This window comes from Pantherophis guttatus, chromosome 5 (genome assembly GCF_059756535.1).
Source record: "Pantherophis guttatus breed Tessera chromosome 5, ASM5975653v1, whole genome shotgun sequence".
In the NCBI taxonomy this organism is placed as follows: domain Eukaryota; kingdom Metazoa; phylum Chordata; class Lepidosauria; order Squamata; family Colubridae; genus Pantherophis; species Pantherophis guttatus.
This window is the reverse complement of record NC_142067.1, coordinates 9,594,584-9,621,416: the sequence shown is the minus strand read 5'-3', so window position 1 is coordinate 9,621,416 and position 26,833 is coordinate 9,594,584. Positions and strand designations below refer to the sequence as shown.

General features: G+C 45.5%; 1 protein-coding gene across 1 annotated transcript; it reads left to right on the top strand.

Annotated features, from left to right (window-relative positions):
* Nucleotides 1-436: 436 nt before the first annotated feature.
* On the top strand, nucleotides 437-25,329 carry FZD4 (frizzled class receptor 4). The gene is made up of 2 exons (XM_034407499.3): nucleotides 437-1,065; nucleotides 16,045-25,329. The coding sequence occupies exons 1-2, from the start codon at nucleotides 793-795 to the stop codon at nucleotides 17,374-17,376; spliced, it is 1,605 nt and encodes a 534-aa protein (XP_034263390.2). The 5' UTR covers nucleotides 437-792; the 3' UTR covers nucleotides 17,377-25,329.
* Nucleotides 25,330-26,833: the final 1,504 nt, after the last annotated feature.

Here is a 26,833-nt window from a genome sequence, read left to right as displayed (position 1 = left end):
GTGGTGAGTTGGCCCTGGCAAGTTGGCCATGGCAAGTTGGCCATGGTGAATTGGCCATAGCAAGTTAGCGTGGTGAGTTGGGCGTAGCAAGTTGGCTGTGACAAGTTGGCCTTGGCAAGTTGGCCATGGTGAATTGGCCCTGGCCCTCACCCTAGCTGTGGTGAGTTGACCCTGGCAAGTTGGCCATGGCAAGTTGGGCATGGTGAGTTGGCTGTGGCGAGTTGGCCCTGGCAAGTTTAGCTGTGGTGAGTTGGTTGTGGCACCTTAGCTGTGTGCAAATTGCCATAATAGTCCCATTCCAAGTCTGGTCTTACCCAAGGCATTAGAAAGCGGCATTCCCCCTTCCCGTGATCTCGACTCTTATCCCGCAGCACGAAAGACCCCCCACCCCCCCACCCCCCCCCCGTCCTGCCTTGCGCTTCCCATTCCGAGGCAGACGTCGGGCTTCCTGATCCTGCTTCAACTCTTCCTTCGGCCGGCGCTGGAGGCCGAGGGAGGCGGGAGGCTGGGGGGGGGGCGGGGGCGGACCTCAGCGAGGCCTCCCTTTCCCTCCCCTTGGGCAGGTTGCTCGCCCGCCCGCCGGCGCCGCCCCCTCCTCTCGCCCAGCCAGCACCGCCTCGCCTGGTGTCACAGCGCGCTGAGCCGGCGGCGAAGCCAGAAGCGCGCAAGGCGCAAGAAGCGGCCGGCGATCGGGGAACGTTGGGATCCGGGGGAAAGGAGCGGCGGCTTGCAGGCTTTTGCTGCCGCTGCAGGGCTGGAACCGGCAGAGTTGGCGCCCAGCCTGCCGGGACGATGTGCCCGGCCTCGGGGCCAAAAGGCGCCCGGCGGCGGCGGTTGCTGCTCCTGCTGTGGCTGCTGCTGGCGGCGGCTCTGGAAGCGGCGTGCGCTTTCGGCGACGAAGAGGAACGGCGCTGCGATGCCATCCGCATCTCCATGTGCCAGAACTTGGGCTACAACGTCACCAAGATGCCCAACCTGGTGGGCAGCCAGTTCCAAACCGACGCCGAGCTCCAGCTCACCACTTTCACCCCGCTCATCCAGTACGGCTGCTCCAGCCAGCTGCAGGTGGGTGCCCTCCGGGGGTGACTTTCCCTTTCTCCTTTCCCCCCCACGCGGGTCGCTTTCCCTTTTTTTCCTCCCCCTGGGATGCCAAAAGATGAGCCCCGGGATGGGTGGGGAGCTGCTTGCCTTAACTCCCGAGCTTTAGCCGCGTGGAGATCTCGGCCTTTGGACTTTTAAAGATCGAGGTCGTTAAAAAGAAAAAAAGAAAAAAGGCTCCAGCGCTTTTCGTCCTTTAGTTTCGCTTCTTTTCGCTCCGGAGTTGCGGCGAAAAGCGGATTGGGCTTTTTTTTTTTTTTTTTTTTCCCCAAAAGGAGGCAGATGGGTTTGAGAGAAGGAAAAAAAAAAACACGAAAAGAGCTCCCGGGCCATGTGCTGATTGCCCTTTTCCAGAGGTCCGAGAGTAACAGTAACAAGAGTTGGAAGGGGACCTTGGAGGTCATCTAGTCCAACCCCCGCCCCCTGCTCACGTAAGAGACCTATACTAGGGATTCGAATTGCCGACCTTTCTGATCGTCTTTTTTTTTGGTTTGATTTATATGCCGCTCTTCTCCGGAGACTCAGGGCGGCTTACAATGCGTTAAGCAATAGCCTTCATACTTTTGTATATTTTATACAAAGTCAGCTTATTGCCCCCACAAACTGGGTCCTCATTTCACCTACCTTAGAAAGGATGGAAGGCTGAGTCAACCTTGAGCCTGGGGAGATTTGAACTTGCAGTAATTGCAGGCAGCTGATGTTAATAACAGTGCTTTAGTCTGCTGAGCCACCAGGGCTTCGTCTTAGCCGCTGAGCCAAGCCTGGTTGAGATCATATTGTAATGCTTGCTCCTATCCGAGACTTTTGTGCCTATATTTGCCCAACTTAAACCGTGCACGTTTTGAAAGGACGTGGTATGAAGTCGTCTTGCTTGACCCGATATAGGCTACTAGTCCAGAAGCCAACCGGGTCAAACAGGTTGTGGGAATTATCAGCAAAGTTGAGTCTAGCTGGCAATTACAGGTAGTCTTTGACTTAACATTGGTTCAAAGTTACAACGGCAAGAAAGAAAGTGACTTGCGACCGTTTTTCAGACTTACGGCTGTCGCATGGTCGTGGGATCAAAATCCAGGCGCTTGGGAACTCGACTCACATTGGGGATCATCTGTTGGGTCCCGTGGTCGTGGGATCCGCTTTAGTGACCTTCTGACAAGCAAAGTCAATGGGAAAACCAGATTCGCTTAACAACCCTGTTATACCAATTTTAACAACTGCAGTGATTTCACTCCACCAGGGTGGCAAGAAAAGTCGCAAGACGAGAGCAAAATTCATTTGACAAACGTCTCACCTTGCAATTGGAAATGTGGGGGGGGGTCAAATTGTGGTCATAAGTCAAGGACTACCTGTATACAGTCACGACAAGAAAGCAGTTTGGAAATTTCATCCTCTGGATAGGGCAGGGGTCTGCAACCTTAAACACTCAAAGAGCCATTTGGACCCGTTTCCTACAGAAAAGAAAACACCGGGAGCCACAAAACCCTTCCCGTGCCTGACTATTTCTTGAGCGGCCACAAAACTAGCATATGTAGTTGAATTAAACGTTCTGTTTTCTTCTGAAACTTTTCTTTTCTTGGATTTATCCATGGTTGGCCTACCGGAGGGTTGAAAAGCTCAACAAATCGCGTGCTGGCGGGTGTCGCACATTGGCGGTTATGATGCATATTTTGCGTGTGAGGGAGCCGCAGCAGAGGGGTGAAAGAGCCACATGCAGCTCCAGAGCCGCAGGTTACTGACTTCTGGGATAGGGGCACCCTTCTCTGAGATCTAGGAAGGCTGTGACCATCCCTGGTTGATAAGAACAGCCCCCTTTCTGCAAATACTTTTCAGATCTTGCTGTCTTTCTGCTGGTGGGTGGATGGGTGTGTGTGTGTGTGGGGGGGTTTTCCAAAGGCCGGGAGGGGGGGTTCACAAGGGAGGCTGGGCAGAGACAGACTATGTAAAACTTCTGCAAGAAACAGTCCCAACCAACCCTATTCATGGCAGGCATGAAAGAACCGATGACTGTCCTGCACCTTTCAAAACATGCTTTTCTCTGGAGTAGTGGAGAGATTAATTCACTCCTGGGTGTTTCCAGACAAGAGGCTTTGGAGGGGATCAGGTGTACTGAGAGGTACTTGGCAAAGACTGGGCTGGAGGACAGTTGCCCGGGGAGGGGGGGGGACAACGGCCTCCAGCTGAGGTTGAAGCAGTAATGTTCCCCCCCTACACAGCTGGAGATCCGAATTACAATGGGGATCAGGGTTATGCTAAGTTAAGTAGTTAACAGTGTGTTGCTGCAGGCTGGAGGGCGGGGAAAGAAAAAAAAATCAAATTCCAAGCTTGGAATCATGCCAGAGGGCATTGAAAATAAAGGAAACACGGCTTATAGGGGAAACAGAGCTTGGAGGACCTCGGGCAGAAGGTACAACTTTGGACCAAGGGCAACCAGGACTGATTAAGGCAGGGGTCTCCAACCTTGGCAACTTTAAGACTTGTGGACTTCAACTCCCAGAGTTCCTGGGAGCCAGCTGAGTTGAAGTCCACAAGTCTTAAAGTTGCCAAGGTTGGAGACCCCTGGATTAGGATCCTGACCAGAGAAAATTACAGATGGAGGAGGGGTGCTTTCGTTTTTTTAGGCTTGGAGAGAGGGAGGGACACACACACACACACACACACACACACACACAAAACACACAAGAGAAGTGTATAAAAATCTCACACAATGGAGAAAAAGTAGAGGAGGAGGGGGTCTACTCTAGGGCAGGGGTCTCCAACCTTGGCAACTTTAAGACTTGCGGACTTCAACTCCCAAAATTCCTCAGCAAGTAAAGCAAAGCTGGCTGAGGAATTTTGGGAGTTGAAGTCCGCAAGTCTTAAAGTTGCCAAGGTTGGAGACCCCTACCCTAAGCGCCATCCCTGAAAATAAAATGCTGGGAAATTCAGGAAGGATATATATATAAAGGAGATATCTGTGCCATTCATTGCTCAGCCATGCAATCCGTACTCCTAAGGTTGGTTGAAGGCCATCAGTTGTGAGGTTTTCAGACAGGGCTGGATGGATTCCTAATACAGTCACAGTGGCTATCCAGGGTCTTGATAGAGGTAGTCCTTGACTTATGACCTTTTGTTTTACTGACTTTTCAAACTTAGACCGGCACTGGGGAAAAAAAGTGACTTACGACCGTTTTTCATACTTACAGCCATCCCAGTATCCCCGTGGGCATGTGATCTAAAAATTCAGATTCTTGCCAACTGATTCGTATTTATGACGGTCACAGCGTCCCGGGGTCATAGGATCGCCCTTTGCGACCTTCTGGCAAGCCACGTCAATGGGGAAGCCAGATTCACTTAACAACTGCGTTGCTCACTTAACAGCTGGAGTGATTCACTTAACCACTGTGACAAAGAATGGTTGTAAAATAAGGCAAGACTCACTCAGCTGTCTCCCTTTAGCAATGGAAATGTTGAGCTCGATTGGGGTCGTAAATCGAGGACTAGCTGTTGCCTCTGGAATCATGCATGCCAACTGCTAGGGAGCAATAGTGGAAGGGAAATATTTACCTCCCGTCCATGGTGTTGTGTTTAAATGCTCCTGATTAGATATTTTACTATGCCAAATTGCTGGATTAGCATTTGGCCTAATCCAGGTGAGCATTTCTTAAAACACTTTCCTTCTACATAGTTTGCTTTCCTCTTTTGGGTTTCTTCTTGCTTGTTCTTGCAACCATGATGGCCTCTTTTACCCTCAAAACGACGCTATAGAGCACTGCACAACAGAACAACTAGACACAAGGACAGTTTTTTCCTGCATGCCATCATTCTGCTAAACAACCAATTCCCACAACGCTGTCAAACTATTTACTAAGACTGTATTACTATTCTTCTTCTCATCTTTCCTATTACCTATCTCCTTTTACTTGTAACCTTGTTTCTTGTATCTTTACGATTATATTGTTTTATTTAGTTTTCTAGTATGATTTTGATTGCTTATTTAGTATCCTATTTATTTATTTATTTATTTATTTATTCGCATTTCTATACCGCCCTTCTCCTTTCGGACTCAGGGCGGTGAACAGCCAGATAAAAAACATCTATACAAACATCACAATTAAAATAGAATTAAGATAATTTATAAATTTGGCTCATAATTTAAAACTTGTCAATTAAAATAAATATTAAAATTTTAAAAATTTTAAAACTAACCCTAAAATCAGGACAGACCGGCTAGTTGAAAAAAATGAGTTTTTAGGGCCCGACGAAAAATCCGGAGGTCGGAGATCACTCGTATCTCTGGGGGTAGATTGTTCCATAGGGTAGGTGCCACCACAGAGAAGGCTCTCTTCCTGGGGGTCGTCAGCCGGCATTGTCTGGCCGACGGCACCCTGAGGAGGCCCTCTCTGTGGGAGCGAACCGGCCGGTGGGAGGCTATTGGTGGCAGAAGGCGGTCCCGTAAGTACCCTGGCCCTAAGCCATGGAGCGCTTTAAAGGTAATCACCAACACTATGACTATCGCTGTGTTGTATCTTATGATTCTTGATGTATATATATTTTTATGTACACTGAGAGCTTTTGCACCAAAGACAAATTCCTTGTCAGTCCAATCACACTTGGCCAATGAAGAATTCTATTCTATTCTATTCTATTCTATTCTATTCTATTCTATTCTATTCTATTCTATTCTACTCTACTCTACTCTACTCTACTCTACTCTACTCTACTCTATACCAGGGGTGTCAAACGCATGTCGTCACAGCAGCATCACGTGACATATTGGGACTTTTTCTCCCTTCACTAAAGTGGGCGTGGGCATGGCCACCGCATGACGCATCCAGCCCATAGGCCAGGAATTGTTGTGACTCCGACCCCCGAGCCCGCTTTATCGGAGGGAGAAGGCTCCGAAAGTGAAGGAGAGGAGTTGCCCAGGCCTCCCTCTCCAGGACCCTCCTCTCTGGCAATGCCTCAGGTGTCTCCCGAAGGAGAAGAGATTGGCCAGGAGCCAGGTATCGCCGAGCAGTCGGACAATGACGGAGATAAGTCTTGGCTGGATCCACGCCAGCGTCGGAGAGACAAGCGCACGCAGCAGAAAAGGAGGCGTGTCAGAGATTAAGCTGAGTCACTGGACCACACCCCACAGGGGATAAAAGGGGGTGTGGTGGCCATTCAGGCTCTGTGACGGACAAAACTAAACAACTAGCGAGTCGCATTGTATCTCTGAAACTACGTTATCTGCCTGCCTTGGATTTAATACGGACTGGACTTGACAATTCTGTGGCTTTGTGTATTTGTTTTGGTTCATCTGACGGAGGAGGAACACCTCCCTCTGAGAGTAAAGTTCTTGGCAAGCAGCTACTGGGTTGCTGCCAATCCTGTTATCGAAGGAATTTATTGTCTGCAAGTTTTATTTAATCCCTGGCTGGCTGTGTGCGTGTGTGAGATGGGGACAGAACAGGAATTTGACAGCCCTGGTCTAAACCAACATCAACATCCTAGTTTCCACTAGGATGGGTTGCAATCCTAGAGTGATGGTGGTTGCATTCAGATATATCCCCGGCACAAATAGGTGTGCGTTGACATAATAGGTGACATAATTTGGTGGGGCCTGGCTTTGGTGAGAATTTAAACAGATTAATAGAGTTGGAGGGGATCTTAGTCCAACCCCCTGCCTAAGCAGGAGACCCTACACCATTTCCGACATGTGGCAGTCCAATCTTTTCTTGAAATTCTCCGGTGATGAAGCTCCCACAACTTCCGAAGGCAACTTCTATTCCATTGGTTGATTGCTCTCACTGTCAGAAAATTCCTCCTCATTTCTAGTTTGAATCTCTCCTGGATCAGTTTCCATCCATTATTCCTTGTCTGGCCTTCAGGTGCTTTGGAAAACAGGTTGACCCCGCATGCTTCTACACATGCGCAGAAGCTTCTGCGCATGCGCTGATCACCCACGATGACATCGTGGTGGGTGGGAGGAGCCTCCCGCCAGTTTTACTACCAGTTCTATAGAACCAGACCGAACCGGGAGCAACCCACCACTGTTTGACCCCCTCCTCTCTGTGGCAGCTCCTCAAATATTGGAAGATGGCTATCCTGTCTCCCCTGGTCCTTCTCTTCACTAGACTAGCCATGCCCAGTTCCTGCAACCGTTCGTCGTATGTTTTAGCCTCCAGTCCCCTAATCATCTTTCTTGCTCTTCTATGAACTCTTTCTAGAGTCTCAACTTGATGAGATTCTTGGAAAGTGACCTTCCAGAAGAGCTGTAAGCTTCAGTGTATCCCCACGTATGAAGAAGAGGCTGTATCTCAGTTCAGTTCATGAACCCAAGCTGTCCTAATGCAACATAGAAATGCCTTCACTGATTGATTGATTGATTGATTGATTGATTCGATTTATATGCCGCCCTTCTCTGGAGACTCAGGGCAGCTTACAATACGTTAAGCAATAGCCTTCATACTTTTTGTATATACCTGCTTAGTAGGGCTTTTGGCCCCCCCTAAGCGGTGTTCTTTTTTATACAAAGTCAGCTTATTGCCCCCACAATCCAGGTCCTCATTTTACCTACCTCGGAAGGATGGAAGGCTGAGTCAACCTTGAGCCTGGTGAGATTTGAACTCGCAGTAATTGCAGGCAGTTGGCAGCTAAGTGCTACTTAACAGCACTTTAGTCCGCTGCACCACCAAGGCTCTTTTAGTCATTTTCCCTGCCTGCCTCTGAGACCCGCATCATGTACAGGTAAGTCCTAAACTCACAACCACAAAGCTCAAATTTCTGTTGCAAAGCGAGGCAGTTAAGCGGGGTTCGGCCCCCTTAACAACCTTTCTTGCCACCGTTGTTAAGTGAATCACTGCAGTTGTAGCACGATAAGTCAGTCACACAGTTGGGAAGTGAATCCGGCTTCCCCATTAACTTAGCTTGTCAGAAGGTTGTGAAAGTTGATCACATGACCCCAGGATTCTGCAACCGTCATCAATACGAGTCATTTGTCAACGGTCTTGAATTTTGATCACGTGACCAAGGGGAAGGCTGCGACAATCATTCAGCGGAATAATAAGTCACTTTTTTTTTTCCAGCGCAATTGTCACTGTGCCTGTATCTCTGCTGGAAGAGAAGAGTATGAAACCCAGAACACAGTGGATGTATTGCAAACTCACGCAGCATCAGGCTCAGTGAAGTCCTTGCTTAGAACAAACTCTACAAGGGGAGCCCCATGTAGAGAGCATTGCAGTAGTCCAGGCGGGAAGTAACGAGAGCATGAGTGACCGTATTTAACGAGTCCCGATCCAGAAAGGGACGCAACTGGCGAATCAGGCGGACCTGATAAAAAGTCCCCCTGGCCACGGCCGTCATGTGCTCTTCCAAAGACAGCCGTGAGTCCAGGAGGACACCCAAGTTGCGAACCCTCTCCGTGGGGGCCAATGACTCGCCCCCAATAGTCAGTGATGGCACCAACTGACTATATCGGGATGTCGGAAACCACAGCCACTCGGTCTTGGATGGGTTGAGCCTGAGTCTGTTTCTCCCCATCCAGATGCTCTCTACACTATTTTTAGGAGAGGTTTTTTTTTTAAAAAAGTCACCTTAGGTCACTTCCTAGACCAGGGATGGCTAACCTTTTCCAGACTGAGTGCCCAAAGCACACGCAAACCCCCAAAATGCAATGTGTGTGTGTCCCCCGTATGCGCCCTGCCCCCACACATGCACGCCCACATGCGCCCTGCTTCCTACACATGTGCATGCACGTGCATCCCCCTGCATGCACACATGCCCCCCTTATGCCCAGCCCCCACGCATGTGTGCCCCCACGCCCACCCCCCCATGCACACGCGGCAGAGACCTGAAGACCAGCTGGCTGGCAGGAGGAGCGAGCGCATTTGCACCGGAGCTGAGCTGAGGCGACGGCTCACGTGCCCACAGAGAGGGCGCTGTGTGCCACCTCCTTGCCTTCTCATCATGGTTTCCTGCTTGTGGTTAAGCCTTGTTTTCCAAAAATGGCTCCAGGAAGTTTATTATAGGTGGGCGGGTGGTCCACCCGAGATTTCTGCTACCGGTTTGGGCAAACTGGTCTGAACCGGCTGAATACCACCTCTGATCTTAGCTGTGCAAAGTAAGAGGACCAGAAATAGACCCAAGATTGATAAATTATTTTTATTTCTTTTTCTTTCTTTCTTTCTTTCTTTCTTTCTTTCTTTCTTTCTTTCTTTCTTTCTTTCTTTCTTTCTTTCTTTCCTTCCTTCCTTCCTTCCTTCCTTCCTTCCTTCCTTCCTTCCTTCCTTTCTTTCTTTCTTTCTTTCTTTCTGCTTTCAAAGAGTCCTAAGTATCAGCTCAGAGAAATTTACAACACCCCTGTGAGGAAGATTCACTGAGAAAATTAAAAGCTGCAGAGTTAGTGAACGTCTAACCAGGGTGGATAAAAATCAATGATTTTTTTAAAAAAATCAAAAAAATCAGATTTTTAAAATTTAAATCGGATGTTTTTGATTTAAATCGGATTTTTTTTTATTTTTATCTAATTTATTTTAATAAAAAACTTTTGGGGTAAAAATCTATCGTAAGATAGTTTTCTATTTAAGATACATAAATAATTTAGCTTATTCAGCATGAAATGGAGCTTAGTTATGTAGCACAAGGCTGTATATTCTGCAACACTGGGACTATCGGTGAGTCAACAGTGGGTCAAAGGAGTAGCAGAGATGACAGTTGCACTTTAGAAATTATGATTTAAATCGAGTTGATTTAAATCAAGACTTTTTACTAGTGATTTAAATCATGATTTAAATTGTGATTTAAATCAACTCGATTTAAATCAAATCCACCCTGCTTCTAACCAATGATCTTGGTCACTGCAGACTCTACCTATCCTTTTAGTATTTTGTTCAGGTAGTCTTTGACTTCAACTGTCCGTTTAGTGACCGTTCAAAGTTACAAGAAACTGAAAAAAGTGACTGTTTTGGGGTTTTTTTGCCCTGTTGAAGCATTCCCCTGGATCAAAATTGGGACATTTGGCAACTGGCCTATATTTATGGCAGATTGCGGTGTCTGGAGTCATGTGGCGACCTTCTGACTATTCACTTAACAACCGTGTGGCTAACTTAATGACCGCAGTGATTCACTTAGCGACTGTGGCAAGAAAAGCTGTAAAACGGAGCAAGCCTCCCTTAACAACTGTCTCACTTAGCAACGGACCATGTTGGGGGTCCATTGCGGTCGTATGTGAAGGACTACCTGTGCTAGCTAGCAGGTGTAGAAAAGGAATGGCGCAAAACCCATTTTTTTGTTTGGAGTAAAAACTGAAGAGCAAAGTGAAAGAACAGTAGCCACGTTTTCCACTGGGTGTGAATCTGCCAAGATAAGAAACAGACTTACAATAAAATAAATAATGATAAATAATAAATAAAATACAATTATGACGCTATAGAGCACTGCACACCAGAACAACTAGACACAAGGACAGTTTTTTCCCCGAATGCCATCCCTCTGCTTAACACTGTCAAATAATTTACTAAGACTGTATTACTATTATTCTTCTCTTCCTTACTAGTATCTCTCTCTTCCAACTTATTACTATAACCATGTTGCTTGTATCTTTCAATTTATATCAGGGTGGATTTGATTTAAATCGAGTTGATTTAAATCACAATTTAAATCATGATTTAAATCACTAGTAAAATGGCTTGATTTAAATCAACTCGATTTAAATCATAATTTTTAAAGAGCAACTGTCATCTCTGCTTCTCCTTTGACCCACTGTTGACTCACCGATAGTCCCAGTGTTGCAGAATATACAGCCTCCTGCTACATAACTAAGCTCCATTTCATGCTGAATAAACTAAATTATTTATGTATCTTAAATAGAAAACTATCTTACGATAGATTTTTACCCCAAAAGTTTTTTATTAAAATAAATTCGATAAAAATAAAAAAAATCCAATTTAAATAAAAAAAAATCTGATTTTTTAAATTTTTTTTAAAAAAATCATTGATTTTTATCCACCCTGATTTATATTGAATTACCATTTGATAGCTTATTAGTAACCTTGACTATCACTAAGTCTTCTATCTTTTTATTCTTGAAGAATGTATTTTATTCTCCTTATGTACACTGAGAGCATACACACCTAAAACAAATTCCTTGTGTGTCCAATCACACTTGGCCAATAAATTATTCTATTCTATTCTATTCTATTCTATTCTATTCTATTCTATTCTATTCTATTCTATTCTATTCTATTCTATTCTATTCTACTCCATTCCACTCCACTCCACTCCACTCCACAAAGATCTGGGGTTTTTTTTGTGTGTGAAAAGCTGTAATGCAATCTTTCTAAAGTTTTTCTCTTTTTCCTTCTCTCTCTCTCTCTCTCTCTCTCTCTCTCTCTCTCTCTCTCTCTCTCTCTCTCTCTCTCTGCCAGCCTCCCTCTTCCTCTCTTTGGGTTAATTTGCACACGGAGGCAAAAAAAAAAAAAAAAAGTTGTTTGTCTTTGAAAAGAAAATCTCAGGTTTGTCTTAGGTAGGAGATTGGCAGGTTATCCCTGCAGAGTGTGTGTTTTTGCTCAGGTAGCTCAGGAATTTAGACAACCGCACTCAGTTCCGACACCAGAGTGGGTGCTCCGAATTGACATTAATAAACAAAAGACAAACCAGCAGTTGCCTTAAAGTATGTCAGATACGTTCACCTTAATGGAGGCGAAATCCCTTCCATTTAAACATGCATGAAAACGAAACTGCAGGGGAGAAACAGGCAGGGACTCAGTTTTAGGCCACCCTAAATAAGCGCTGGCTTTTAAAAATACAGTTGAAACAGCTTCGCCGGTCAAATGCATTCAGGCATGTTTCTAGCCCACATTAATAATTAGCGACCTGAAACGGCAATAAAGCTTTCCATTTCCTTGGACACGTCAATAGTTTATTTGCTTCTTGCTAGCAGCTAGAATGGACCAGTTTTGGGTGGCTTTTTCAGGGAAGGTGGTAAGATGTTAACAAGTTTTCCAGTTTACATAAAACGGGGTGGGGGGGAGAGGGATGGGATGGGACCCAATTTATATCTCCTTTTGGATGCAGAGATTGAGAGCATGGCCTGAATCAGGGGACTCTGTGTTCAGATCTAATGTCTACCTTTTTCCATTCAGCCTTCTGAATTCCTTTGGTGTCTCCTATAAAAGTACAGGTAGTCCTCGGCTTACAACAGTTCGTTTAGTGACCATTCAAAGTTACAGCGGCACGGAAAAAAAGTGACTTATGGCTGTTTTCCACACTTACGACTGTTGCAGCATCCCCATGGTCGAGAGATCAAAATTCAGCCGCTTGGCAACTGGCTCATATTTATGACTGGCTCGTAGTTATGACGGTTGCAGTGTCCCCGGGGGTCACGTGATCCTCTTTTTGCGACCTTCCGACAAGCAAAGTCTACGGGGAAGCCAGATTCACTTAACAACCGTGTCACTAACTTAAACCACGGCGGTGATTCGCTTAACGACTGTGGCAAGGAAAGTCGTAAAATGGGGCAAAGCTCACTTAAGAAATGTTTCACTTAGCCGCAGAAATTTGGGCCTCAATTGTAGTCGTACGTTGGGCTCGATTGTGATCGAAAGCCGTGGATTACCTGCATTAATCATTTGGGGTGGAATGGTGTTGGCTTAAGAGCCATTCTCTAGGTCTGTGTCAATAATGGCGAAGGGCAAACAAACCTTTGTAGATCTATAAATATCTATGTTAAATTCAGTAGAAATTTCTTGCTGCTTCTTTTTTTAAGGCCACACTCATATTTCCAAAGATCCAGTTTGGTGTACGTGCACGAGCGCCGACACCCATAATGCAATGCCCCCCCCCCACATGCATGCATGACCCTCATTTTGGTGCTAGCAGGCTTCCCTGAAGCCTCCTGGGACCAAAAATGGGGCATGGGGGGAATGCTGCACCCCATCCCCCACATGCGTGCACGACCCACCCCCCCACATGCACGCGCGACCCCCCCATATGCACATGTGCCCCCACCCCCTGCACATGTGCCCCCCACCCCCTGCGCATGTGCCCGTCTCCTGATAGAGACCCGAAAATCAGGGTGGATTTGATTTAAATCGAGTTGATTTAAATCACAATTTAAATCACGATTTAAATCATGATTTAAATCACTAGTAAAAAGGCTTGATTTAAATCAACTCGATTTAAATCATAATTTTTAAAGAGCAACTGTCATCTCTGCTACTCCTTTGACCCACTGTTGACTCACCGATAGTCCCAGTGTTGCAGAATATACAGCCTCCTGCTACATAACTAAGCTCCATTTCATGCTGAATAAACTAAATTATTTATGTATCTTAAATAGAAAACTATTTTACGATAGATTTTTACCCCAAAAGTTTTTTATTAAAATAAATTCGATAAAAATCAAGAAAATCCGATTTAAATAAAAAAAAAATCTGATTTTTTTGATTTTTTAAAAAAAACCATTGATTTTTATCCACCTTGCTGAAAATCAGCTGGCTGGCGGGAGGTTCACAGGCATGCGCGGTGGAGCTGATCTAGGCATCGGCTCGTATGCCCACAGAGATGGCTCCACGTGCCACTTGTGGCATCCGTGCCATAGGTTCGCCATGACGGGTGTAGTAGTTAAGGCATCAGGCTAGAAACTGGGAGAGTGACAGTTCTAGTTCTGCCTTAAACATGAAGCCAGAAGGATGACCTTGGGCCGGTCCCTTTCTCTCAGCTCTAAGAAGGAGACAATAACCGACCACCTTTGAAATCTTGCCAAGAAAACAGCAGGAACCTGTGTAGGCAGTCTGACTCAAAAGGGCACACATGCATACACACACACACACACACACAAGTCCATGGCCTGGCTTTTACCACGACTGAGCTTGTGATCCTAAGTAAATGCGTCTACTTGTAGGCAAGCGTCACGGGTGACACTGAGACTGATCTTTGAGTAAACATGCAAACAAACGGTTGTATTGCAAGTTAAATATATGAGATGTTGTTGAACAAGAGCTCGTCTGTATCTGTTACCCTGAGACAGGAGTTTTCAAACTTGGCAATTTTAAGACTTGTGGACTTCAACTCCTAGAATTCCTCGGCTGGCCATGCTGGGAGTTGAAGTCCGCAAGTCTTAAAAGTTGCCAACTTTGGACTCCCTTGTTCTATGAGCTTATACAGTAATCCTTGAATTATGACCAGTTGGTCGAAGTTACAAGTTAAAAGCTACTTAGCATCCAGATTCAAAGCTATTCCTATCTGTCTCTCTCTCTCACACACATATCACCTAATCATAATTTGGGAGGTCAGCAACTGGTCTGCATTTACAGCCATTTGCAAGGCCTTTACTACGTTTTTGCAAGAAACCAGCATCACTTTCAGGTTTCCAACAAAAATTGGTAGAGTTCACTTTACAACTGTTAGCGTGTTCGCTAACACCAACAGCAAAAAAATGTCTTAAATTCAGTTGCGGTCATTTGGTAACCCACTTTATGACTGTCGTCATAGTTCTATACATTAGGAAGTAAATGGGGGGCTCAGTTACCATCGTAAGTCGAGGACATTCTGTATTAAGCCTGAATAAAAATGGTTCGGATTTCTTTCTGGCTCTATATTAATCCCAGTTATTTCTGGTGGCAGCTTCAAACATTTCTTGATCCGGGGAAGTTTTTATAAAGTTCTTGGCTGAGGTATCGCCATGCATATACATGTTTAGCATTTGGGAGGGGACATATTTTTCTTCTATGTTACCTGTGCATTTGTGTGAAAATAACTTCCTCTGTATAGCATTATCGGGGTGACCTAGGGCGGGACTAGAAATCACCATCTCCTGGTGATTGGCCCAGATTCACCCAACTGGCTTTCACGCCTAAGGCGGGATTAGAAATCACCATCTCCTGGTGATTGGCCCAGATTCACCCAATGGGCTTTCATGCCTAAGGCGGGACTAGAAATCACCATCTCCTGGTGATTGGCCCAGATTCACCCAATGGGCTTTCATGCCTAAGGCGGGACTAGAAATCACCATCTCCTGGTGATTGGCCCAGAGTCACCCAACTGGCTTTCACGCCTAAGGCGGGACTAGAAATCACCATCTCCTGGTGATTGGCCCAGATTCACCCAACTGGCTTTCACGCCTAAGGCGGGACTAGAAATCACCATCTCCTGGTGATTGGCCCAGATTCACCCAACTGGCTTTCACGCCTAAGGCGGGACTAGAAGTCACCATCTCCTGGTGATTGGCCCAGATTCACCCAATGGGCTTTCATGCCTAAGGCGGGACTAGAAATCACCATCTCCTGGTGATTGGCCCAGAGTCACCCAACTGGCTAAGGTGGGACTTGAACTCACAATCTGCTGCTTTCTAGCCTAGTGCCTTAACCACTAGACCAAACTGGCTCTTCAGGCTGGCAACTTGAAATGACATTCCAGTAATAGCAAATCACTGTTGCCAAGAAAAATACATGGATGGATCCATTACACCAGTAGGAGCCAAGCCATATTTGGTTTGGAGATTTCGGTTTAGCTTGGTTGATCCGTTTTTTTACACAAAACCTACCTATGCTTTTGGCTATGTCCCTGATTGTTGATTTCTATACAGGTAACCCTTGATTTACAACCACATTTGAGCCCAAAATTTTCGTTGCTAAGCAAGACAGTTGTTAAGTGAGTTTGGCCTCATTTTATGATCTTTCTTGCCACGGGTTGTTAAAGTGAATCACTTTAAGTTAGTAACACGGCAGTTAAGTGAATCTGTCTTCCCCGTTGACTTTGCTTGTCCACTGCAACTGTCCTAAATAGATGCCAAAGCCAAGCGTCTCAATTTTGATTTGTATGGCCTTCAATTCCCAGAATTGCTGGCTGGAGAATTCTGGGAGTTGAAATCCACCCTTCTTAAAGTACCCAAGTTTGGGAAACCCAGAGAAGTTTAGGATGCAGGACATAAGGAAGACAGCATCGCATGCACTTTTCTGAAGTTGATGTGTCCTTTTTTCCCTCCTCCAGTTCTTCCTGTGCTCTGTCTACGTCCCCATGTGCACCGAGCAAATCAACATCCCAATCGGCCCTTGTAGCGGTATGTGCCTCTCCGTCAAAAGGCGATGCGAGCCGGTCCTGAAAGAATTTGGGTTCTCCTGGCCAGAAAACCTGAATTGCAGCAAGTTCCCCCCACATAACGACCACAATCACATGTGCATGGAGGGGCCAGGAGACGAAGACGTCCCACTCCACAGCAAGGCCCCCTTGCACCCTGGAGAGGAATGCCAGAGCGTTGGATCGAATGCAGATCAATACATCTGGGTCCGGAGAAGCTTGACCTGTGTCCTCAAATGCGGCTACGACGCTGGCCTCTACAGCCGGTCCGCCAAGGCGTTCACTGACATCTGGATGGCCGTGTGGGCGAGCCTGTGTTTCATTTCCACCGCCTTCACGGTCTTGACCTTTCTGATTGATTCCACTCGGTTTTCCTATCCGGAGCGGCCCATCATATTCCTGAGCATGTGCTACAATATTTATAGCATCGCTTATATTGTCCGGCTGACTGTAGGCCGAGAAAGGATTTCCTGTGACTTCGACGAGGCCATAGAACCTGTTCTCATCCAGGAGGGCTTGAAGAACACCGGATGTGCCATCATTTTTTTGCTGATGTACTTTTTCGGCATGGCGAGCTCCATCTGGTGGGTGATTCTCACCCTGACGTGGTTCCTGGCCGCCGGGCTCAAGTGGGGCCACGAGGCCATCGAGATGCACAGCTCGTATTTCCACATTGCTGCCTGGGCTATCCCTGCGGTGAAGACCATCGTCATCCTGATCATGAGGTTGGTCGACGCCGACGAGCTGACGGGGCTGTGCTATGTGGGCAACCAGAACCTTGATGCCTTGACGGGATTTGTGGTGGCTCCCCTGTTCACTTACTTGGTCATCGGCACCCTCTTCATTGCGGCTGGGTTGGTGGCTTTGTTTAAGATCAGGTCCAACCTCCAGAAGGACGGGACCAAAACGGACAAGCTGGAGAGGTTGATGGTGAAGATTGGGGTTTTTTCCGTGCTTTACACGGTGCCGGCGACTTGCGTCATCGCCTGTTATTTCTACGAGATCTCCAACTGGGGGATCTTTCGCTACTCCGCTGATGCCTCCAACATGGCCGTGGAGATGCTCAAGATTTTCATGTCCCTCCTGGTGGGCATCACATCCGGCATGTGGATTTGGTCAGCCAAGACGCTGCACACTTGGCAAAAGTGCTCCAATAGACTGGTGAATTCGGGGAGGGTAAAACGGGGAGCGAAGAGGGCGGATGGATGGATGAAACCCGGGAAAGGAAACGAGACAGTGGTATAAAGAAAGGACAGGGACCAGCACATTCTCTTACCTTCGAGAGCAGCATCTGGGAGAAGGAAATGAATTCTTTTATTGAGAAATATTTGAGTTTTTGCAGAATTTTGAAGGAGAGGAGAGGAAAGCAGCAAAGGGAGCTGGACCAGGCTGGGGAAGAGGGGGAAAAAAGCATAGTTTTTTTACAGTGGCTTCACAAAGTTGTGAAGAGTAGAACCTCTTGGGTGTCTATCAACAAGCGGCCATTTTAGGATTCATGGGCTTTTGCGCCTCCTGAAAAACGTACCACGTGCCTTCTCTCACTCCCTTTCTTCTTCCCCTTATCCCATCCTGATTCACATTTATCACTGTCTTGTATAAAGTAGTACAAGAGAACAAAATGGAGAGAGGAAGGAATTCCTTGCAAGGTTTGAGGAGAATTGCTGGTGTCCGGGAATTCTGAATCCAAGAATCTCTCAACTTGTGTATAAGTGATGTCCAGAGCAGAGGTCTTCAAACTTGGCAGCTTTAAGACTTGTGGACTTCAACTCCCAGAATTCTCCAGCCAGCATGAGTTGAAGTCCACAAGTCTTAAAGCTGCCAAGTTTGAAGACTTCTGGTCCAGAGCTTGGAGAGCTGCAGAAAGTTGCAGTTTAGGATGCAAACTTTGAAATTCTGCAGAATTCCTTCAAACACAGACCCAGAGAAAGGTCCGAGATTCAAGTGAAGAAGTCAAATTTGCCTTTAGCGTCATCAACTAAAAAAAAAAAACGATTAATGTTTCAGGCTGTGTTTGGGGTGAGGAAATAAACATGGAATGGAAACAGGATGTGTTTCTAATCAGGATGACCCCCAAATGACATCAAGATGTCGCAATGCAAGAGATAAGGTCATCAAATCCACGGAAACCCTTGCCTTGATAGATTTATTTCGGTGGGGGGGGGGAAACCCCCAAGAAACTTTAAAAACACAATAGTTCCAAAGAAACTTTTAAGCACAATAGCTGCAGGATTCTTTTCGGATTCAGTAGCAGCAGTTACTAAAACAAGATTAACCTTCAAACATCACAGGAGGATAGCAGTGATATCACGAGCCTCTGCAGGGACAACAGCTGGTTTCAAGTTCGTGCGGAAATTTTGAGAGGTAATGAAGTTCTTTCCTTTAAAAAAAAAACCAAAAAAAAAAAAGCAACCTGAAGCATAATGCATCTATTTTCCTTCTTAATTTAACTTTCAAGTCACACAGCCACTAAAAAAGTTGCTGGCGGAAGTTTGGCTCAGGAATTAAACTTTTAGCCTCAACTATCGAGGTGGGAGTTTAACATTTTCCAAGATATGGAACAATTCTTCCTCTCTCTCTCTTTTTTTTTTTTTTTGTACTAAATCCCTGCTTTAACAAATGTCTGGTAGCTTTTTCCAAATTGGAGGCCTGAAGGCATCCGATATGTGGTGCTTCCTTTGTAGAGCTTACGGCTTAGAAAATGTTTAGCTGGATTTTATTCTTTAAAAGGTTAAGGGTAGAGGCGGGAACTTCTCCATACTCATTGCCATGCTTTTAAATAGCTTCTTCAAAATTAAGCTTTTGGGGGCCTGTTTTCGTGTTTGTCAACCTTGGTCCCTTTAAGGTGTGTGGACTTCAATTCCCAGAATATCTCAGAGCCAGCATGCTGGTTAGGGAATTCTGGGAGTTGAAGTCCACACATCTTAGAGGCACCAAAGTTGAGAAATACTGACTAGCCAATGGTGTTTAAGGTTGTGAAGAGATGTTTTTCACCATGCTCCTATTCCTAGTCCTTATTTTCATGTTTTTAAGCTGAAAATCAGGGGTGAAATCCAGCAGGTTCTGACAGGTTCTGGAGAACCGGTAGCGGAAATTTTGAGTAGTTCGGAGAACCGGCAAATACCGCCTCTGGCTGGCCCAAGAGTGGGGTGGGAATGGAGATTTTGCAATGTCCTTCCCCCAGGAGTGGGGAGGGAATGATGATCATAAATCGAGGACTATCTGTGCAGGAGTGGGTTCTACTTACCTTTACTACCAGTTCGCAACAGGATCACTTCTCCGCATGTGCAGATCACTGATGATGACATCCAGGGCGGTGGGCGGGGCCTCCCGCCGGTATACTACCGGTTCTCATGAACCGGTCCGAACCGGGGACAACCCACCACTGTATCTGTGCCAGATTCCTGATTTTTCACACGTGCGAGTGGAGAGCTTGGAAGTAGCTTGCTATTGCCACCTAATGGGTTTTTTTAAAAAAATGACTTCCCAGGATAAGTGATAGCCCTGGGATCCAACCATCTCTGAATCTTCCTCTCTTTGCAAAGTCACCTAGCTTGGATTTCAGGCACGGCTGGCTTATTTTTCGAGATGCTTTCTCCCGTCTCCAGATCTGAAAATCTTATCTAAAGAAGGCCTGTATGCAGCAGGGAGCCAATGAGCAAAAATGGAAAGCCACTTCTGACTATTGTCTCTCTTCAAAGCTGGTTTTGTTCTGCATTTCTGTCTCTCTTTTCTCTCTCTCTTTTCTCTCTCTTCCACCCCCCCACCCACCCGCCGCCCCCCCCCGTCAACCCGGTAAACTAATCTGGCCCACCGCTGGAGACCCATTGCATTAAAGCAATTAAGGCTTAATATGTTTCACCCTGCGCGATTGTATCTTGTGTTGACGCCAGTCTGGGCAAACTGAAATGTTGCGTCCCTTGGCAGCTTTGCATTCACACGGATCGGTTGCATAATTTGTGTGTCGGTTACAATTAAGGGGACATTCCCCAGGCCCAGGGGAGGGGGAAAGCGCAGCTGACTACCCCTCCGAACTCCAAAAAAAAAAAAAAATGGGAAAAGTTCACTTCAAGAATGTGTTTGCGTTTTTTTTTTTTTTTTTACCTTTTGGTCAAGGAATATCAGGGTAGCTTTATTTAAATAAAATAAAATAAAATTCCCCCCTTTATCCTCAAAAGGAAAAGAAAAAAAAAAAGCTGCAGAGAGAATAAAATGCAGAAGATTGACGAAGTTTTAAGAATCTGGTGGTTTTGTTATTTACTCTGCCCTGAAGGGGTTTTTGGTGGCTGTGACCCCTTGGGTGGCTTTCACGCTTGAGGAATTTAACTGGTTGGGAAGCTGGTTTAATCCTTAATATTTTTTTTTTCTTTTCTGTCTGAAGCAGGGGTGAAATCTACTTACCTTTCCAACCGGTTTGGAATTGCATGCGTCGCACGCATGCTTGGACCCTCTGCGCATGTGCAAACCCTTCTGTGCATGTGCAGAGGGTAAAAAAACAGGTTACTTCCTGGTTAAAACAGGAAGTAACTACAACCAGATGGGCGAGCGGAGCCTCGCATCGCCATCATTACCGGTTCTCCGAACCACCGGCTGCCATCGCTACGGACCGGGAGCATTTCACCCCTAATCTGAACAGTATTTCCTACTTTCACACCAGTGGTGGGTTGCTCCCAGTTCGTACCGGTTCGCAAGAACCAGTAGTAAAAATTTGTAGCAGTTCAGAGAACCGGTAATAACATTGACTGGCCACGCCCCCGAACCGGTCCCCGGCCCGGTCGCCACTCGCTTACCCCGCCCACCTCATCAGAGGCTTTTTTTTTTTTACTTTTAAAAGCATTTTTTCTACAACCTCTTCAGCCGAAAAAATGCCTTTAAAAGTAAAAAAAAAAAAAAAGGCTCTAATGATCGCGCAGTTCAGCTGGGATAGTCAGAGGCTTCTAAAAGCATTTTTTCTACAACCTCTTCAGCCAAAGAGGTTGTAGGGAAAAAAATGCCTTTAAAAGCCTCTGGCGATCCCAGCTGAGTTGCCTGATCGTCAGAGGCTTTTAAAAGCATTTTTTTCCTGCAATCTCTTAAGGTTATAGAAAAAATGCTTTTAAAAGTAAAAAAAAAAAAGTTGGCCACGCCCACCCAGTCACATTACCCCCACCAAGTCACGCCCACAAAATAAGCCACACCCACAGAACCGGTAGTAAAAAAATTTAGAATCCACCCCTGTTTCACACACAACATTAGTTTTATCACCCTTGAGTTCCTGGTTTAAAAAAGCAGTACTTTCATGAGTTTTGCAAGGCAGGTCAGTGAATATCTTTGTACTCAAGAGGTTACCGTGTGATAAAATGGGCGGCCAATAAATTTTATAAACAAACAAATAAATAAAACCTTTAATGGTGAGGATTGTCTATTGTCAGCTTGGGGGTGTTCATCTCCAAATAGTCCTCAACTTAAACACAATTGGGACTGGAACTTCCAATGAGGCAGTCGTTCAGCGGACTGCGCCCGATTTTATGAACGTGTTCGCCAAGCGAATCATCCTTCCACCATTGACTTCCCTTGCGGGAAGGTCACAAATGGCAATCACGCCACAACCCCCCCACTCCATCCCCTGGGATGCTGCAACTATTATAAATACAAATTTTGATCACATGTCCTTGGGGATGCTGCGATGGGTGTAAAAGTGAGGACCAGTCCGAAATAAAAAAAATTTTTTTTGCAGCGCCGTCATAACTTTGAACAGTTGCTAAATGAATGGTTATAAATCAAGGACTACCTTTTTGGTAGAATTGGAATTTTATTTTTTTTTTACTTGCAGAGTTGCAGGCAGCTCTGCCATGTACGGTTCTCGCTGAAACACATGGCAGCTTTTAGTGTTCCCATTTGGGATTAAGGAGAGAAGCGATGCGTAAATACCTATTTCGTTTTCTGCTTCTCGCAGCTCACAAAATGACCGGTCACAAAACCTGACCTTCTACTTCATTTCTTGACTGGAGGTTCTTGTACTTTCCTTTGATTCAAGGGCAGACCTCGACTCACGACTGGTCGAAGTTAGGATGGATCCCAAAACTGGGACTTACGGCCTGAAATCCAAAGTTACGATGTCCGTCCCGCGTCCCCCTCCCCCAGTCACGTGATCGCATTTTGGTTGCTTGGCAACCAGCCTGCATTTATGGCCGTTTGCAGCACCTGGCTACAGTCATGTGACCACGATTTTCGATGTTTTTGTTGGACATCGGTGTTGACTTCTGGTTCCCAGCCAAAAAAACCCCAAACACCATCTCATGGTGAACAATGGGTTCACTTAAACACCACCGCAAAAAAAGCTTGTAAAATCAAGTGCGGTCACATTATGTAAGTTATGACAATCATAACTTGCAACCGAATTTATGAGTTCAATTACGGTCATAAAATGAGAACTACCTGCCTGAGCCTTTCTACTCCTTCTTTTTTTTCTTTTTTCTTTCGAAAGAAAGAAATTTGCATTATTTTTGGCTTCTAACATTTTGCAGATGTTTCTTTCCCTTTTATTATCCAATCGGAAATCCTAGCTTGCTGGCTGGAGAATTCTGGGAGTTGAAGTCCGCGCATCTTAAAAGTTGCAGAGGTTGAAAAACACTGATCTTGAAAAATTATTTTTTAAAAAAACACCTGATCACCAAACTACCTTTTTAGATGGCCGGTGTTTTATATAATCATTTCTGAATAGGAATTTCTTTCCCTTTATTGTTCAGTCGGTAATCCTAACGTGTTGACTGGGGAATTCTGGGAGTTGAAGTCTGAGCATCTTAAAAATTGCAGAGCTTGAAAAACCCTGATCTTGAAGAACAATTTTTTTAAAAAAAAAGAAAGAAAAGAAAACCTGATCATTAAATTCCCTTTTTAGGTGGCCCGTGTTTTGTACTCATTTCTAAGTAAGGGGAAAAAGTTATTTGTAATAGAGCAAACCCGTTCCCCATTGTAAATTTGCTGCCAAGCTCAAAAGTGTGATTTATTTATTTTTTTTGTCATTGGCTTCATTTTGCATTTGCAAATTACAAAATTATGGAGGCAGAGGCGGCAAAGATATGAAGTGGATGATGTCTTTTCGAAACGTATTGCCATCCCGCATCTTAGCATGAGAGGTTTGCACCCTAGGATGAGATGATCACATTGGTGGACTTTTGTTCTACAGGTACCTCCCAACATTTACCCTGTTTCCCCGAAAATAAGACCCAACGGGAAAATAAGCCCTAGCATGATTTTTCAGGATGCTCGTAATATGAGCCCTACCCCCAAAATAAGCCCCAGTTAAGACTGTCAGCCAGATGGATGCATTTAGTACTGTATCTCCCCCAAAATAAGACCTAACCAGAAAATAAGCCCTAATGCATCTTTCGGAGCAAAAATTGATATAAGACCTGGTCTTATTTTTGGAGAAACACGGGTATATGAATAAAGAGTTCGTGGAAATGCAATTTGTGAACCTTTGTCCAAAAGACAGCCTCCTTTGTCTGAAAGGTTCCAAGGAGAGGGAGGGGGGGTTGGAAATACTCAAAGCTCTGGAAGGAGTAAAGCCACCGGAACTTGACCTTAGTAGACTGGATGGTCTAATTCAGATTACAGTCGGGAGCCCCTGTGTAGAAATGTTTCCTGCAATTATTTTTAAGCAACCTGGGAGAGCGACTGGGGCCAGCTCATTGACGTCTTTAGTTGGATGGGAGGGGGGGTGGAGTAGACTGAATAGACAGAAACACTTTTAAAAAATGGGCAGCCCTCCTATTCACTGTAATGACACAACCCATTTGTTCTGTGAGTGTTTTCCACTTTCTTTGGCTGCTGCTGGGCGTAGCATGGCATGTTGAACTGAGGGGTGAAAAAAAAAAACAACCAGCCACTGAATTGCAATTACCGTATTTTTTGGTGTATAAGACGCACTTCCCCTCCCCAAAAAATGGGTGAAAATGTCTGTGCGTCTTATAGAGCGAATGTTGCCGAAGGCCCGCCCACCCGCCAGCCCCCACCCTTCAGCTTCTACCTCCCAGCAATTTGCCTCCTTGCAGCAAACAGCCTGTTCAGCTTCAGCATAGCCTGATTTAGCACAAGGAGCTGATTGGCGGTTGGATCGGCCTCCCGGAATACTGCCTATCAGCTGTTCCAAGATGCAGGGATTGCCACTGCCCATCAGCACCGGCACCACCCATCACCGCTGCCGCCTATTGCCGCCTCCGTGTGCCCCATTTTCAGCCTCCGTGTGCCCCATTTTCAGCCTCTGCACGCCCCATTTTTGGCACATTCCAGGTGGCGGGGATAGGCGGTGGCGGCAATCCCTGTTGCCTGGAATCGGCTGAAAATAGGGTGTGCAGAGGCTAAAAATGGGACGCTGAGGCTGAAAACAGGTTCCGCGGAGGCCAAAAATGGGGCGCGCGGAGGCGGTGATAAGCAGTAGCGGCGATATGCAGTGATGGGCAGCGACAGCGGTGATCCCCGCAGCCTGGAACAGCTGATAGGCGGTATTCCGGGAGGCAGATCCAACCACCAATCAACTGCTCATGCTAAATCAGGCTGTGATGAAACTGAACAGGCTGTTTGCTGCAAGGAGGCAAATTGCTGGGAGGCAGAGGCAGATTTTTTCCCCCTTGTTTTCCTCCCCAAAAGCTAGGTGCATCTTATAGTCTGAAAAATACGGTATATTCCTGCTCACTCTAAATCACATGCAAATGTTTTAACCTGCCCAAGTTACAATTTAAGCATATTTACTTAGTTCCTCTCCCACTGTTTTCTGTTCTGGAGTGATTCTGACTACGTATTTTTTCTATTATAGTATCAGAGATTTTCTTTAAAAAAAAAAAAAAGACTTATAAAATAAAGGCATGGATGATTTTATGGACACCTAGCTTCAGGTTGGCCAGCGCCAGCTGAGATTGTGACACTGAGGTACATGTTGTATGTTACGCGTCTTAAGACAAATATTGCAGAGAATTCCTACCCCCGATTTTTTTTTAAGTTAAAATGGACACAGCGGGGCAGAGGGACGTTTGCCAGCAATTGTACAGAGGAATAGCTATGTCTACTGTAAATTTCTTAATTTATCATTGTACAAAAAAAGAAGGCCTTTCCTATTTAATTTTTGTATCAAAATAAATTTTTTGTTTTATTAAAGCGTGTGATGTGGTAATGAGTTATCTTGCATCCTAAGTCCCAATAAAGAAGAATTGTGGAACTTTGGATACGCTAAGTGGTTCCTTATCGCGGAAAAACATATAAAAGGTTTACTCTGTAGTCAGGATTGGGCAGGACTTCAAGGATTATCCGTCCCCTTCTGATGGGAGAACATTGGACGTCATTAATAGCCTCCACAGGAGAAAATCATCTAATTATGCCATAGGTGCTTGACTAGGAAGGTCATTTAAGTTAATGACAATAGCAATAGCACTTAGACTTATATACTGCTTCATAATGCTTTTACAGCCCTCTCTAAGCGGTTTTACAGTGTCCGCATATTGCCCCCAACAATCTGGGACCATGACAAAGGCATCATGTCATGTCATAAGCTTTGTCCTTCTAAATGCACATTTCAATATTGTGTACATGCACACAATATTGTGTGTGGTTTGAAAGCATGCAAATGCAAGTAGATAAATAGGTACCAAGTCACAGCATTCCATGCCCCCTAGGCCTCATGATCATGGAAATGTTTTCAGACAACCCTCGCTCCCTTGGCTAATTGCAATAAGCACTTAGACTTATATACCACTTCACAGTGCTTTTACAGCCCTCCCTAAGCGGTTTTACAGAGCCAGCCTATTGCCCCCAACAATCTGGATCCTCATTTTACCGACCTCGGAAGGATGGAAGGCTGAGTCAACCCTAAGCTCGGTGAGATTCGAATTGCCATATTGCAGGCAGCCGGCGTTCAGCAGAAGTAGCCTGCAGTACTGCATTCTAACCACTGCACCACCACAGCTCTCTAAGAAACGGGGATGAGCACTGCCCCCTAGAGTCGGACAGAGGAATTCTTTACCATTTATTTTACGCATGGGCAAAAAACTTGTGGCACGATGCTCTTCTGCCATTTTGAGGGAAGCCTTGGATCGTGCTGATAGCTCTGGTGGTAGCAACGGAAAGAAATGGCGATTTGTATTAAAAAGTCCCCTCTTCTTGTCCAAAAAGATAACAGGCTGATGTGCATGGCGGAGAACAAAATTCTTGGTTAATTTAATAACAAGCCTGACACTACGTCAAAACCAGCAAAGCTTCCACCAAATACAAGTAATAACTGACTTACGACTGACTGTTTAGCAACTATTCCAACAGATCTACCTGGGGAATACTTACAGCCTGAATTTGAAGTGCTGACAGTCGCCATATTGCCTCACATGGTCATATCATCAAACTTCAGGCACTCAGCAACTGGCCAGTTTCCCAGTCATTTTCAGTGTTTTACAATGGTTATGCTGGAAAACCACGTTTACTTCCGATATTCAGCAAAATTGCCAGAGCAAACAATGGGGGCCATTTATTGTTGATGTTGTTAGTTGCGAAGTCATGTCCAACCCATCATGACCCCATGGACAACGTTCCTCCAGGCCTTCCTGTCCTCTACCATCTTCTGGAGTCCATTTAAGCTCATGCTGACTGCTTCAGTGACTCCATCCAGCCACCTCGTTCTCTGTCGTCCCCTTCTTCTTTTGCCCTCAATCGTTCCCAGCATTAGGCTCTTCTCCAGTGA

Bases quoted from the DNA above. Each gene is read 5' to 3' on its own strand.
- FZD4 (XM_034407499.3), top strand. From the start codon at position 793: ATGTGCCCGGCCTCGGGGCCAAAAGGCGCCCGGCGGCGGCGGTTGCTG. The intron at 1,066-16,044 runs GTGGGTGCCCTC...TCCCTCCTCCAG, and splicing joins GCTGCTCCAGCCAGCTGCAG to TTCTTCCTGTGCTCTGTCTA.